The sequence below is a fragment of the Erinaceus europaeus genome, chromosome 20, assembly GCF_950295315.1.
Source record: "Erinaceus europaeus chromosome 20, mEriEur2.1, whole genome shotgun sequence".
NCBI lineage: Eukaryota > Metazoa > Chordata > Mammalia > Eulipotyphla > Erinaceidae > Erinaceus > Erinaceus europaeus.
In genome coordinates, this window is record NC_080181.1 from 55506230 (window position 1) to 55522980 (window position 16751).

A 16751-nucleotide genomic window follows, 5' to 3' on the forward strand; every position below is an offset into this window, starting at 1 on the left:
GACATGAATTAGATGGGAGTTTGTTGCTTGTTTTGACAAAAGGTCATTTTGTAAATCTTGCAAGAATGGTCAGGTGGTATTAGGTGGAAGGAGGGAAGAACAGCTGAATCCTAATTGAATTGGATTTGACTGGGACAAGGTAAAGAAGTGGAAATAATGATTAGATAGTTCTCTCCAGCGTGTTGTAAAAAGCAACAGTGGATGAGGCTTTGTTCTCACCCACTCAGAGTTTGTTCTGCCTGCCTCCACTGATATGGCAGGACTTCAGCTTGACTCGGTCAGCTTGCACAGTCTAAACTCTGTTTTCTTGCTCAGACTGTATCTCTCGCTTTTTTTTTTTAAATATTTATTTTATTTATTCCCTTTTGTTGCCCTGGTTGTTTTATTGTTGTAGTTATTATTGTTGTTGTCGTTGTTGGATAGGACAGAGAGAAATGGAGAGAGGAGGGGAAGACAGAGAGGAGGAGAGAAAGACAGACACCTGCAGACCTGCTTCACCGCCTGTGAAGCGACTCCCCGGCAGGTGGGGAGCCGGGGTTTGAACCGGGATCCTTATGCCGGTCCTTGTGCTTTGCGCCACCTGCGCTTAACCCGCTGCGCTACAGCCCAACTCCCAGACTGTATCTCTTATACTTTTCTGTTGAATCTTTCAGGCTCTTGGATCTTGTTACCATGCCATCAGGTGAACTTCGCCATGTGGAAGGCACTGTTATTCTACACATTGTATTTGCCATCAAATTGAACTATGATTTAGGCAAAGAACTCCTGAAACACTTAAAGGTAGCAGCAAACTCTTATGGTGATCCCAGGTCTCTCTGAAGCATTTAAATGTATGCCTCTTTTATGCTAGCTGATGACATGAAACCGGCTTAAAGGTCCTGGTTTGAGCCCCCAGCTCCCCACCTACAGGGGGGTCTCTTCACAAGCGGTGAAGTAGGTCTGCTGGTGTCTGTCTTTCTCTCCCCCTCTGTCTTCCCCTCCTCTCTCCTTCTCTGTCTTCCCCATCTCTCTCCATTCCTCTCTGTCCTATCCAGCAACACTGACAACAATGACAACAATAGCAATCACAACAACAATGGCAACAAAGGGGAAAAAACAGCCTCTAGGAGCAGTGGATTCATGGGGCAGGCACCGAGCCCCAGCAATAACCCTGGAGGCCAGAAAAAAAAAAAAAAAAACTGTACTTTTAATGAGAGTGAGAGAGGCCCCATAGTCACATTCTGGCCATGCATAGTACCAGGGACATCTCCTGGGCTTCTACTCCACCTGCTGAGCCACCCCTAGGTACTGACTAATTCATACCCAGTCTGTTTAGATAGGGCATAGTAATTCACTGAGGCTTTATTTTGCTAGTCCTGAATGATCGGTGATAACTATCTTTTCATGTGAATTTTTTTTTTATTTCCTTATTGGGGAATTAATGTTTTACATTCGACAGTAAATGCCGTAGTTTGTACATGCATAACATTTCTCAGTTTTCCACATAACAATACAACCCCCACTAGGTCCTCTGTCATCCTTTTTGGACCTGTATTCTCCCATCCACCCACCCCATATTTATATTTGATAGAGATAGCGAGAAATTGAGAGGGAAGGGGGTGATAAAGAGGGAAGGAGACAGAGATACTTGCAAACCTTTTCCATCACTTGTGAAGCTTTCCCCCTTCACATAGAGACCGGGGACTTGAACCCCGGTCCTTGCACATTGTAACATGTGCGCCGCCATTTTATGACTGTTTCTTCATTGGGTTATAAGAATTCTTTATATTGGGTTGTCATAAAAACCATGCCACATTTTTGCGTAGACAAACAAAAGTATATCATCAAGTTTCTGACAACCTAATAAATTCTAGGTACTAATCTGTTATTGTGTGTATGTACTTGGCAAAAATTTTCCGTTCTTTTAATAGCATGTAAGTTTTGAGTTCTAGTAAAGTACAGTTTATCCATTTTTTGCTTATGTACATTTTGGTTTTAACTTTTATATCTAAGAAGTCTTTGCCTAAAGATTTGATTTTCTGTTTGAAAGTTTCATAGTTTCAGCTCTTAGATTGAGGTTTCTGGCCCATCTTAGGACCTGTTTGTTTTTTAAGTAGGTTATAATGCTAGCTTTAGATGTAAATATTTTTTTCTGGTTTATTCTAGGCTGGACAACAAGGAGATTTCTTTAGTGTCTGTCCCTTCAGCATTGCCCTCCTGCTCTCTGTAACAAGAATACCAAGATTTGAGGAACAGGTACTTATTCATGACTCAGCTCCTTCTGTTATTGGAAAGGAGTCAAAACTTGTCTCCTTTTTTATTTTTTAAAGATTTATCTCTTCATCAGAGAGAAGACAAGCAAGAGAACCAGAGCATTGCTCTGGTGCTCATCACTCTGGTCCTTGTATCGCTAATAAAGTTTTTTATTGCCACCAGGGTTAATTGTTAGGGCTCAGTGCCAGCAATATGAATCCACTGATATCAGTGGCCACTCCCCCCTTGTTATTTTATTATTTTATTTATTTGCTACCAGTGTTCTCGCAGGGGCTCTGCACAACAAATCCACCACTTCCTGCCACCATTATTTTTTCCTCATATATTTCATGAGAGAAATTGAGAGAGGAAGAGGAGATAGAGAGGGAGAGAAACAGATACCTTAGTATTTGCTTTACCACTCGTGAAGCTTCCCTTCCTGCAAGCAGGGATTGGGGGCTCAAACCTGCATCCTTGTGCATGTTAATGTGTGTGCTTAACTGGGTCTGCCATCATTCAGCCCCCTCCTTTACTACTTTTTGATAGTACAGAGAAATTGAGAGGGAAAAAGGAAATAGGGAGAGAGAAGACAGATAGTGGCAGACCTGCTTCAGCACTTGTGAAGTGTCCTCCTTGCAGGTGGGGAGCCAGGGGCTCAAACCTAGATCCTTGTACATGGTAAGAAAGAGTAGAAACACCATGCAATCCACTGACCAAGAATGGAATATTTAGCTGGGTATTAACCAGTTTTAACATAACAGTTTTCTAAGAAATTGCCTTGAGTTAAATAAAACTTATTGTTATTAATATTTTTTAAAAGAATTTATTTATTGATGAGAAACATAGGAGGAGCGAGAGAAAGAACCAGACATCACTCTGGTACATGTGCTGCCAAGGATTGAACTCAGGGTCTCATTGTTAAGAATCTAATGCATTAATCCACTACACCACCTCCCAGACCACCACCACTATTATTATCATTATTATTATTGCCCTTAGGGTTATCGCTGGGGCTCAGTGCTGGTACTTCTGGCAGACCTTTTATTTTGTCTACTTTATTGGATAGGACAGAGAAATTGAAAGAGGAAGGGGCAATATGGAGAAGGACAGAGTAAAGAGACACTGCAGACCTGCCTCACTGCAGGTGGGGAACTGAGGGTTCGAACCTGGATCCCTATATATACCAGGTGTGCCACTGCCTGTCTTCCCACGCCCACTAAGTTAAAATTATTGAGAATAGATTATATGCAAGGATAAAAATATGAAGTCCTGTATACTTTTAATCTGTGTTCCTTGATTGTCATATCAGTGTTTTCCCTTCCTTTATTTTACTTGCTAGGACAGAGAGAAATTGAGAGGAGAGGGGGAGATAGGGAGAGAGACACCTGTAGACCTTTACCACTCAGGAAGCACCCCTCCTTGCAAGTGGGGAGCGGGGGGGGGGGCTTTAACCTGATTCCTTTCGCCTGGTAACATTTGCACTTAACCAGGTTCCCCTTCATGTCGATTTTTTTTAAAAAAATGTATTAGTGATTTAATAGTAGTTTAAGTCTTTCTTAAGAGACAGTTTAACTACTACTATGACTTTTTTTTTGAATGTAGGTGTGTTTTATCTATATTTACAAACGTAAAATCATATAGTAGTTGTCTTTCACCTCCAGTTCTTTCTTACTTTCACCAATATTAATGCTGAGGCTCAGTACCTACACAATGACTCTACTGCTTGGCAGCCTTTCTCTCCCCCCCTTTAAGTTTTTTTAAAAATTATTTTTATTTTTGATAGAGACAGATTGAGAGTGAAAGGGGAGGTAGGGAGAGACACCTGCAGCACTGTTTCACCACTTTTGAAGCTTCCCCCCCTGCAAATGGTTACCAGGGCTTGAACCCGTGGTTAAATGTATCCTTTATCAGGTGAGCCTCTGGAGACCTGGCCCCTTTCCCTTTTCTTTCCCTCTCTCTTCCTTTCTCTTTTTCCTTCTGATGGAGGCAGAAATAGAGGAGAGAGAGAAAAGAGGGATCTTTAGCATTACTCCATTGATCATGAAGCTTCCCCCACCACAAGTGGGGACCGTGGACTTGAAAACATATCCTTGTGCATGGTAACATGTGCATCCTACTAGATGTGCCATTGGCTGGGTCCTACTCACACTTGTCCTTGCCCCAAAGGATACAGAGTAGTAACTAAAGGTATGTTGTAACTACAGATGTATTGAATATATACTCTATCACTTTTATTGATCTTTAAAAAGATGAATTTTTACATTTAAAGAGATGGATTTTACATTGAAAGAGAGAGGCCAGAGTACCACTTCAAAGGTTTCAAACAAGGAGCCTCAGTCAGAAGACTCCATCTCCCTATTGGTGACTTACACTACATTCTCATAATGAAAACCTGTCTTCCATTAAGCTCCCACTAGAAGTCAGCAGTTTGGTGTTACTGTCTTCTAGTGAACGATTATTGTAGGAATATGGTTAGATGGTGGTAAGCAGGAACAGTTACAGGGCTAAGATTCTGTAGTATCTTTTTTGTTTAATTTTCCTATTTCTTACTTTATATTAGGTGTTTGACCTTTTAAAGGCTTCTGTTATAAAAAGCTTTAAGGATCTTCAGCTTCTCCAAGCTTCAAGATATCTTCAGAATCTAGTCCCACACAGATTTTGTTTCTCAAACATGATCATGGAAGTGGTAAAAAATAGGTAAGTTGGTGAGCTTTACCCTGACAGGGTGGTAAGGATTCAGTGTTGGAGCATGCAGTGTGGTCCACACATGTAATCCATCAGTGTTGGAGCATGCATTGTGGTCCACACATGTAACCCATCAGTGTTGGAGCATGCAGTGTGGTCCACACATGGATCACTATAGCTGCTGACTTGACATTATCAATATCTAACCTCTTCACATTAGCCAGCTCATTTTTTCCCATATTGAAAAATCCTTGAATGAATCCCAAGATCTGATTGGTTTTTTTGGGGGGCTACTATGAAAGCAAGAATACAAAATTGAAAAATCGAAGTAGGTACTTTTCTTTTTCTGTTGATGATATTTCAGTTTATTACTGCCTTAAGTCTCTTGGTTTTTAAGGGGAATAAAAGCACATTAAAAGATTACTCTCCACCTGCAGGGGAGTCGCTTCACAGGTGGTGAAGCAGGCCTGCAGGTGTCTTTCTCTCCCCCCTCTCTGTCTTCCCCTCTCTCCATTTCTCTCTGTCCTATCTAACAACAACGACAAAAAAGATTATTTACTGGGGGCTGGGTGGTAGGGCAGTGGGTTAAGTCTTTAGTTTTGGGTTTTCCCAGTGCTTGATGTATCTGTGGGGATCGGTTGTATATATCCATTACTGCATATCAGGTGATTTATATTCTACTTCATAAAGATGTGTACAAATGGTTATGTTACAAGTATGTTGATAGTCCAAGTGAGGTTTGGGCAATGTTCTCAAAAAGGTGATGAAAATAATGAAATATTTCTCTAATCTTAACAGACTTTGCTTTCTTGCAGTGTTCATAGTTGGGATCATGTTACTCAGGGCTTAGTAGAATTTGGCTTCATCTTAATGGATTCATATGGGCCAAAGAAGAATTGTGATGTCAAGCCTAGTGAAACATGCTTAGGACTTTCTAAAATGCCAAACCAGTATGCCTGTAACCTTGGGAAAAATATCCTTTTGGAAACATTTAAGGTGGGTTATTTGCTTGGCAACAGTTTCCTAATTTTGTTAAATTGTTTTCTAAATAGGGTATTACATTTGCTTGAGAATTGGGGGGACAAGGACAGCTGAATATGTAGAGCCTGATAATAGAGATTGGCTTAATATGAAACATTACAGGCCCGGGTTGATGAAAAATAATTAATTTCTCAGCATTTTTCATTTATTATAGTTAAAATTTTTTAACTCGGGAGTCAGGCGGTAGCGCAGCAGGTTAAGCGCTCGAGGCGCAAAGTGCAAGGACCGGCATAAGGATCCCGGTTCAAGCCCCTGGCTCCCCACCTGCAGGGGAGTCGCTTCACAGGTGGTGAAGCAGGTCTGCAGGTGTCTGTCTCTCTCTGCCTCTCATATTTACATGATATCACCACTCCTGGCAGGTGTCTCATACCGCCCCACCCCCGCCCTGTAGATAAGGAGAGCTAGAGAGAAGAGAGACAACACAGTACTGCTCTGCCTCTCATGAAACATCTCCTTTCTGTAGTGGGAGTGAGGGATGTGGTGACTTGAACTAGGTCTTTGCATATGTTAAAGTGTCTTAACAAGGGTGAGCTATATTCCAACCCCCAAATTGCTTTCAGAAATAAATTTCCTTTCAAATAAAAAGAAAGATTATTTGAAGCCATACAACTTTCGTAGTGATTCCTCTATCTTTTTATAAAGATTCTGTTGATAAAACATTCTATTGATAAAGCATTTGTAAACTGATGGTCACCACTAATTATTTTTATTGGTCCTTCTGTTTCTAGATCCATGAGATGATCAGACAAGAAATTCTGGAGCAAGTCCTGAACAGGGTTGTTACTAGAGCCTCCTCTCCCATTGGCCATTTCTTAGGTATGGCGGGGGGGGGGGGAGCGCAGGTAGATGAAGTTGTCAGGAATGTTTTTCTTTAAATTTGGTAATGTTTGTTTGTTTCTTTTTAAATATTTCAGTGATGTTGTTTAAGACAGTATATTTGATTATGTTGATTAAACAAATGTACTTATTGTCTATGACTGTCAAGAAGAAAACATAGCTACTAGGTGAAAAATTGCTTTGCATCAAATCTTACGTCTTGATATTTCTCAGATGAGCGTTGTATAAGACTGGTTTGAACAGTTGTGGATAAGGCCATGTGAGCACATAAACTTCTGTTGTTGTGAAAATCAGATAATTGTGAAATGGATGTATCTTAACATGGTATGGTTAATACTTTTAAAACTGTCAACTGTTTTCCAGAGTTATTTACCATTTACCATTACATTCCTGACAGCATTGTTTCTAGTTACTCTCTATTTTCACCAACTCTTGGTGTGGGTCAGTCTTATAATTTTAAGATTCTTTTTTGCCTCCAGGGTTATTGCTGGGACTTGGTGCCTGCATTACAAATCCACTGCTCCTGGAGGCTGTTTTTTTCCTTTTGTTGCCGTTGTTGTTATTGCTGTCGTTGGATAAGACAGAAATTGAGAGAGGAGGGGAAGACAGGGGAGAAAGATAGACACCTGCAGACCTCCTTCACCGCCTGTGAAGAGATCCCCCTGCAAGTGGGGAGCTGGGGGCTCGAACCAGGATCCTTACACCAGTCCTTATGCTTTGCGCCAAGTGTGCATAACCTGCTGTACTAACTCCTGGCCCCCTAATTTTAATATTCTCATAAATATGTGATAATATTTCATTTTCACTTCATCAATGGCTGATGATGTTGAAGATCTGCTATTTAAAATTTTAATATTTATTTATTTTTAATAATTATTAATTATTATAATTAATTATTTTAAATATTTATTCCCTTTTGTTGCCCTTGTTTCATTGTTGTAGTTATTGTTGTTATTGATGTCATCGTTGTTGGATAGGACAGAGAGAAATGGAGAGAGGAGGGGAAGACAGAGGGGGAGAGAAAGACAGACACCTACAGACCTGCTTCACCGCCTGTGAAGCGACTCCCCTGCAGGTGGGGAGCCGGGGGCTCGAACTGGGATCCTTACACCTGTCCTTGCACTTTGCGCCACCTGTGCTTAACCTGCTGTGGTACCGCCCGACTCCTAGATTTGCCATTCTTATCCTTTATCATTGTTGCTCAAATGTCTGTTTTATTCTTGCATTTACCTTTTTAAAAATTGAGCTTGCTTTCTTATTGCTGTGTTGTAAATTTTTGAAGGCATATTCTGTACAAGTTGTTAGATATTTGCTTTGCAATTCACAATCTGACTTTAAACTTTTGTAGCGGTGTCATTTGGAAAGCAGACTGGTGTTGTGTGGTGTCAGCAATCAAACCCAGAGCCTTGCTCATAGAGGGCATGTGCTAAACCACTGAGCTTTTAAAAATTTATCAGTGATAAATGAATTTCTATGGTTTCTGCCTTTTGTATCATGTTTAAAAATATCTTTGCCAAGCTAACATTTTTTCTTGTATTTTCCACTAGAAACTTTATAGTTTTAGCTTTTATGCTTGTACCTCTGATCTGTTTTTGTTAAATTTTGTATATGACATGAAGAAATGGTTTACTTTTTACATATGGCTCTTTCATTTGTTCCAGCACATTTTTTTTTCTTTTTTGGGGGGTGGGGGTTATCACTGGGGCTTGGTGCTTGCATGACAAATCTACCACTACTCCTGGTGTGTGTGTGTGTGTGTGTGTGTGTGTGTGTATGTGTATGTGTATGTGTGTGATTTTTAAATAGAGACAGAAATTGATAGGGGAGACAGAGAAACAAAGATACCTCTGCAGCACTGTTGTTTTTTTTTTAATTTTTTTTTTTAAATTTATTTTATTGATTCCCTTTTGTTGCCCTTGTTCCATTGTTGTAGTTATTGATGTCATCATTGTTGGATAGGACAGAGAGAAATGGAGAGAGGAGGGGAAGACAGAGGGGGGGAGAGAAAGACAGACACCTGCAGATCTGCTTCACCGCCTGTGAAATGACTCCCCTGCAGGTGGGGAGCTGGGGGCTCGAACCGGGAACCTTACGCCGGTCCTTGCGCTTTGCGCCACCTGCGCTTAACCCGCTGCACTACAGCCCGACTCCCTGCAGCACTGTTTCATTGCTTGTGAAACATCCTCCCCACCTACAGGCAGGATCCAGGACTTGAAAATGGGTCTTTGCACAAGTGATATGTGCACTCTGCAGAGCACACCCTAGTTGGCCCCTATTATGGCCCAGTTTTTTGAGATTATCTTTTCATTGAGTTACTGTGATATCTTTGTTGGAATTGTCTTTTCCCATACTATTTTTCTTTTATTTGAAATATCTTCAGTTACTAGAGGTGACTGATACAGATTTTGTTTTTCAGACCTGCTTTCAAATATCATCATGTATGCACCCTTAGTTCTTCAGAGCTGTTCTTCTAAAGTCACAGAATCTCTGGACTATTTGTCTTTTCTTCCCCTTCAAACTGTGCAAGGGCTACTGAAAGCAGTGCAGGTAAGTCTTGACTCCTAAGATGCTGCCAAACCAAGATTGAACTGTACCCTATTGGGTTTCTTCCTAAATATATGTGTTTAAATACCCTATTTTCCCTTGATTTTAAAACAAAAAATTTATAAAAAGTATTGGGACACTGAGCTAGATTGTTTTCCAAGTTTAATCCCTCTTCATAACATTATTCTCTTGCCTTTGACTCATTTCCAAGTTAGTGAAGTAGTTGCAAGGTTCTTAGATAAATGGAGAACAGCAGATTTTAAAGACCTTGGCTGCTTTTTTTTTTTTAAGCATTTCATGGTATACTAATAGCTTCATTACTAAGTATAATAAACTTTGGAACTAAAATAAAATAAATAAACTTTGGGGAGTCGGGCTGTAGCTCAGCGGGTTAAGTACAGGTGGCTCAAAGTGCAAGGACCAGTGTAAGGATCCCAGTTCAAGCACCAGCTCCCCACCTGCAGAGGAGTCGCTTCACAAGCAGTGAAGCAGATCTGTAGGTGTCTATCTTTCTTTCCCCCCCTCTCTGTCTTTAACTACAACAATAAAACAACCAAGGACAACAAAAGGGAATAAATAAATATTTAAATAAATAAATAAATAAACTGGAACATTTATATAAAGCAGTACCAGAGTTTCCTATTTAAGTCAAATCATACGTAGAAATGAGTTAGGGCTAATGTACAAATTTGGTCTGGTTTATACACTGCTTCTCTTCTTTCAGCCCCTTCTCAAAGTCAGCATGTCAATGAGAGACTCTCTGATCATTGTCCTTCGAAAAGCCATGTTTGCCAGGTATGTCATAGTTCATTAGACCCTAAAAGTAATGCCTTTAATGTCACTTAAAGCTCTGTCTGTTACCTGCTAGTCCAGCCTGTACACAGTGGCCATGCAAAGTCCTGACCCAGGGAAGAATAGTTTTATCAATCAAGGCATTGTGCTTTGTGTCATGCAGTATTTCACTTTTGAAATACAAATTACTTCATTCCCATTTTGCAGTTCAGGAAAAATGCCTTAGAGGCAATTAGTGGCTTTGAAAATATCAAACAGTATTTGGTGTTGGAGCTAGGATTAAAGTTTATGAACTCAAGTGTTCTGTTATACACCTAGAATATTTATCAAGAAAAATTTTCAGTGCTAAATATTCTGAAATCAAGAAACTCATACAGTGAACATTGAAATTCTGGTCTAATAATTGTTGGCCAAGTAATGTTGAGGGTTGTGAAATTTTGTTTGCTTGCTGTTTTTTTGTTTTTGGTTTTTGTTTGTTGTACTTTTGACTCAGCCAGTGCACCCTGACCTCCTTTATTTCTTACTGCATAAGCTGATAATGATACCGTCTCCTAAGAATGAGTCAAGTAACGTGCAGAAAGCATATGTTACATTAAGGATATGATGCCCACTTATACTATATTCACCACTTTATAATGCATAGTATACTCACTCTAGAGCAATAACTACAAAAGCTGTATGCTACTATCTTACTGTTCTACAATTCACAGATTTTTGGTTGATTTCTGATATGTCTTATAGGCCAAAGTTTTATTTAAGGACTAATCATTGAGCCTTAATGATATGAAAACATTATTTTATGACTGGAGGGTTTCAAGGCATCTGATTCTGCAGCTTCCCTATAAAGAAGGACATGGTTTCTTCAGATACAGAGGAAATTCTTTTTTTTCCTTTCTTATTACCAGGGCATTGCTCAGCTAAGCTATATGTCTTAATGATAATGTGGGGCATTGAACCTGGGACTTCGGAGCCCAGGCATGCGAGTATCTTCATAACCATTATGCTGTTTCCCCTGCCCCGTTTCATCACTTTTGTTTTTATTTCCTCCATCGATTTGTTGGCCCAGTAGAAAAATGCATCATGAAGCTACATAGATAAATGAAATAATCAGCTGAATTGTACTACTCCTTGCCGTGATCAGCTGATGTCTTCTTTGAGTGTATAAATTCAACTTACTTTGCTTTGTCCTTCACTGTGAGAAATGGACTGACTTCATAACCCAGAAGCCTATCCCTGTGAAGTTCATACTATTTATGTCTTTGTCTGTTCTCGAGCTAGGCAGCTTGATGCCCGAAAATCTGCAGTGGCTGGGTTTTTGCTCCTCCTGAAGAATTTTAAGGTTCTGGGCAGCTTATCCTCCTCTCAGTGCAGCCAGTCCATTGGTGTAAGCCAGGTAAGGCTCATTCTCACCAGCCAGTGTGAGGTTGATGTGCACACTGGCTTATTCCTGTTCTGTTATACAAATAATCCTGAATTTGAATGGCTAATGGTCATCGTCAGCTGTGATGTAAGCTGCAGATGTGCAATTGGTCATACTAGGCTCTCCATGCTTGTAGCTGAACACTTACAGAAACTGAGTTGTGCTGTACATGGACAACACACTGGATTTTGTAGATTTCCATGATAGAGAACTGTAAAAAGAGTTGTGATCTGATTATTTTTACCAGAGCACTGCTTAGTTATGACTTGTGGTGAGGAGGATTGAACCTGTGACTTTGGTGCTTCAGGCACGAATATCTTTTTGCATAGCCTTTATGTTATCTTCCCTGAGAATTGTGATTTTGATTACTTGCTAAGATAATATTTTGGATCTTTTGAGTTAAAGTGTCACAGGTTTCTTTTTGCATTACTTAAATTGGCTACTAGAACAATTTATGTGTACTGATGGGATTTGTGGGTTGTGTTGTGTTGCTATTGGACAACACTGTGCTAGACATTAAAATAAATGCTTTACACTCAGTATCTCATTCACTCTTCACCATAATCTGGAGGCTATTTCTGACCTCATTTTTAATAGTTTATCTACTTTGGACTTGAATATCTTAAAGTCTGTAACCTGAGAAAACAAGACTTTTCACAGTACTTTAGTTTGCTGGCCTTTAGAGGTTTCAGAGTGGTAACCACTACATTTAGCAGTAATGTCATCTTAATGATTTAAATTATGTAATAAAGGGTTTGTAAGTAAAAGCCCCACTAAGATACCTGTAGTAGTTCCTGGTCCATAGTTATGAATCAAGTAACTTTCTTTTGTCATGTCCATTTCTGTACTACAAATTGTGTGCCTTACAACCTTCCAGGGAAGTCAAAGGAGTTCATTCTTTTTTTTTGCCACCCAGGTTATTGCTGGGGCTCGGTGCCAGCACAAATCCATTGATCCTGGTAGCTATTTTTCCTTCCTGCCTTCCTTTCCTTCTCTTTCTCTTTCTGTTTCTCTTTCTTTTTAATTTTTTTTTTTTTTAATGAGGTAGAAATCGAGAGAGGACAGGGAGATAGATAGGAGAGAAAGACACCTTCAGACCTGCTTCACCACTCGTGAAGCAGACCCCTTACAGGTGGGGAGCAGGGGACTTGAACCTGGGTTCTTGCACTTGGTAATATGTGCACTTAACCTGGAGTGCCACTGCACAGCCCCAAGAATTTGGTTCTTTAAAGAGGTGTTCTAGGATATTTCTTTATTTAGAAGACAGACACAGAGAGGCAGAGAGACCAGAGCAGTGATCAGCTCTTGACTTATAATGGTGCTGGGAAGCTCAGAACCTCAGGCCTAAAGTCTTTTACATAACCATTATGCTATCTCGCCTAGGCTATTTAAGTAAAATCAAGTTTATTATGATTATTAGATTCAAGGAAAGCCTTACAGAATGGCAAAGAATTAAAGAATTGTAATTGTTTTAAATTCTCTTATTCCAAACTAGAATAAGACTGATACCTGGAGTGGCCATGTCTGCCTCAGTACTGGGTTTTGACTTATTGGGCTGAGCTAAATCTTAATATTCTTAGGCCAACAACAAATGCTTAATTTATCTCTTAATTTTATTTATCTCTTTAGTGGAAGCCACTTTTGGTAAGAATAGAAGAAAACCTGCCTCTTTTCCTCTTAGATTCACGTGGATGTTCATAGCCGTTACAATTCTGTCGCCAATGAAACTTTCTGCCTTGAGATCATGGATAGCTTGAGGAGATGCCTAAGCCAGCAGGCTGATGTTCGACTCATGCTTTATGAGGTAAGTCAGCAGAACAAAGGAATATAGCACTTCCCCATCTCCCTCATTAATAATCTTAAGGGTTTTTTTTGTTGTTGTTTGTTTTCTGATAGTAGGTATGCTGTTATCTAATGGTTAGAAACAGAGAGCCAAAAGGTTGTTTTAGTTAAGGACTCATCTAGGTTAGTTTAAATGCCTTAAAAATATCTTCTCATTTTAAACATGTAAATTGACCATTCTTTTAAGGTCAAGTTCTGGTTTTTGGGAATGATTCTGCTCTGGTTTATAGTGGTGCCAGGTATTGAACCTGGGACCTTGGAGCCTCAGGCATGAAAACCTTTTACATAATTACTGTGCTGTCTCTAAATATTATCTTTTAAGCCTATAGAAATGTTTTTGTCAATGCTTTTATTTTGAAACGGCTGTTTTAGTTTTATTGCTACTATCTGTTACTGAGTTTGGGACTCACACATGCACAGTGTCACTGCTATTGGGTCAGCTTTTCATGCAGAGAGTGCCTGACACAGGGAGACACCACAGTAGTAGGTACCTTAGGCTGTTGGGTCTCCAGCCTAGGCCATGCACATTGCAGGGCTGCCACTCAGCTTTGGTGAGCCTGTTTGATCCACCTGCTGGTTTTGTGTATAGAAGAGAATATAGCCTTCCAGCGAGTAGTAATTAGTATTTTCATTGTCTATTTTCATCATGTTTTATACTTTATCATGCTCTATACTTTGTTTGCTACTCCATCCATCATAAATTTGTTTTGATACAGTACATAAGTAGAAACTATTCTTTCCACACTAGCCGGCCAGAAATCAGTTTCCTTTATGTGAGTCCACATTGTTTGTATGCTAGTCTCAATATATAAAATATTTTAAATTTGTTAGAACTCACTTTTTCTTTTTTTAATTTGGGTTGATTTTTCAGGATCAGTGGATAGCCCATTAGAGTATATGATCTGGCTTCATGCCCCCAACCACCACATAGAGAAGCTTCAGGGGCGGTGGCCTGGTGCTGTAATGTCTCTCCTCATCCCCGCTTCCTACCCCCATCTTAAAAAATATTAAAGTCCCGGGAGTTGGACGGTAACACAGTAGGTTAAGCACAGGTGGTGCAAAGCACAAGGACTGGCATAAGGATCCCGGTTTGAGCCCCCAGCTCCCCACCTGCGCGTGCGGGGGGTGGGGGTGGGGGTGGTGGTGTGTCACTTTACAAGCGGTGAAGCAGGTCTGCAGGTGTCTTTCTTTCCCCCTCTGTCTTCCTCATCTCTCTCCATTTCTCTCTGTTCTGTCCAACAACAGTGACATCAGTAATAACAATAACTACAACAATTAAAAAAAAACAAGGGCAACAAAAGGGAATAAATAAATATTTTTTAAAAAATTAAAGTCCCTCCAAAAGAAATTTGGTCATAAAGAATTTGGTCCATTGTCCCAGAGAGGTGGACATATGTTAGTGGAAGATGATGAGAGTGCTCTGAACCCCAATTCCATCAGGACCCTGAGAGAGAAGAAGCAAAAAGGGAAGACATTCGGAAGTAATAATAGGTGTAGCTATGTCTTAGAAGAGAAGGCAGGACCATAGACTAAATGGGATAGTGGTCTGAGAGATGGTTCAGTGGATAAAGCTATTGGACTCAACTTTGAGGGTCCTGAGTTCAGTCCTCGGCAGCACATGTACCAGAGTGATGTCTGGTTCTTTCTCTCTCCTGTCTTTCTCATGAATAAATAAATAAATTCTTCTTAAAAAATAGGATATAAATACACACACACACACACACACACACACACACACACACACACAGAAAAAATAGCCAACTCATATCTGTGACCTTGGGAGAACCACTGCAGTTTCCAGTGGACAGAATGAGGACATAAAAATGTGGTGGTGGGAATGGTGTGGAATTGTACTCGTTTGTAATTTTGTAAATCACACGCACACAAAGTAAAAATAAAAAAATCCACAAAGGATAGTGGAAGTATTCAGGCTTGAAGCCCCAGGGAAAACTCTGGTGGAAAACAAAAATGGGAGTCAGTTTTCACTTATTTTTTCTTAGATGAGCTGGGAAATCTGTCCCAAGTTTCAAAATGGAAGCTCTCTAGATTTTGTTCTGAGCACTTTTCCACTGAGACTGGCAGAGCAAGGTAGTAAGAAATATTGGAGATCCACATTAGAGTGCCTAGGCCAGGAGGCACTTTGGAAGCTCTTGCCTCTACCTGGGGAAAATCAGATAGGAGGGAGATCAGAGCACTTGAGCTTCCCCTCATGTTATAGCGCCTCCCATGTGGTGTCTGTACCTGGGGAAAATCAGATAGGAGGGAGATCAGAGCACTTGAGCTTCCCCTCATTTTATAGCGCCTCCCATGTGGTGTCTGTACCTGGGGAAAATCAGGAGGGAGATCACAGCACTTGAGCTTCCCCTCATGTTATAGCGCCTCCCATGTGGTGTCTGCACTTGAACCTGAACTCACATCCAGTCCAAGAAATAATGTTCTGAAAAGGAAAACTGCTAATGTAGGATGAGAAAAAAAGAATGAAGACCGTGAACATTCCTGGTTGTGCAAGGACGGTATTCTGCAGCCAGAAGTGACCTGTTGATTATGGCCATTTTATAGTCTGGTGACAGGGTTTTTAGATTTTTTTTTCTTCTTAGACCAGTAACTTGAACTTTCTGAATTGTTTCTCCCATTAGCAAGTATACTCTCATCTTTTTCAGAGAGTTGAGAAAAGAGGGTAGTGTTACTAGTAAGTGATGATTATCCAAATCACTAATAACTCTTGAACTTATTTATTCCTTATTTGATTCCTCAGGGGTTCTTTGATGTCCTTCGAAGGAACTCTCAGCTTGCTAATTCAGTCATGCAGACTCTGCATTACCAGGTAAAGTGCATACGTGTTTGTATGTATGTGGAGAATAATGAAGCACTGAGAGGCAGTTAACATGTTCCAGGCCTTTCAAAATGTAATTCCCAGCTAGTACATTGTGAAAATGCTCAGGGTTCTCGATGCTCTTTTATTTCACTCATCACTTATCTACCTGTCCTATAACAATCATCAATAAGTGAATCTTTTTTAATTCTTTTTTTAATATTTTATTTTTGACAGAGATGGAGAGAGAGAGAGAGAGAGAAAACAAAACACCAGAGCACTGCCCAGCTCTGGCTTATGGTGATGCAGGGGATTAAACCTGGGACTTCAGAACCTCAGGCGTGAGAGTCTCTTTGCATAACCATTACGTTATCTACCCCTGCCCAATAAGTGTATCTTAAAAAAGATTGAGCCGCCATCCCTTCACTTGCTCGTCTTTTTCCCATCCTCCCAGCCCTGCCTTTGTAGATTTGCCTTATTCTGGGCATTCTGTATAAAGGGAATCACAGAATAGGTAGTCTTTTCTGACTTACACTTAACTAATAT

At 40.2% G+C, this 16751-nt stretch overlaps 1 protein-coding gene across 1 annotated transcript in view; it reads left to right on the forward strand.

Annotated features, from left to right (window-relative positions):
• The window catches only part of FANCI (FA complementation group I), a 51153-nt gene that overhangs the window by 15867 nt on the left and 18535 nt on the right, over positions 1 to 16751 (forward strand). Inside the window, 10 exon segments of the mRNA XM_007527371.3 lie at positions 654 to 780; positions 2146 to 2235; positions 4793 to 4929; positions 5733 to 5913; positions 6687 to 6774; positions 9212 to 9342; positions 10064 to 10134; positions 11410 to 11524; positions 13233 to 13355; positions 16149 to 16217. Of these exon segments, the coding sequence (XP_007527433.2) occupies positions 654 to 780; positions 2146 to 2235; positions 4793 to 4929; positions 5733 to 5913; positions 6687 to 6774; positions 9212 to 9342; positions 10064 to 10134; positions 11410 to 11524; positions 13233 to 13355; positions 16149 to 16217 (1132 nt within the window).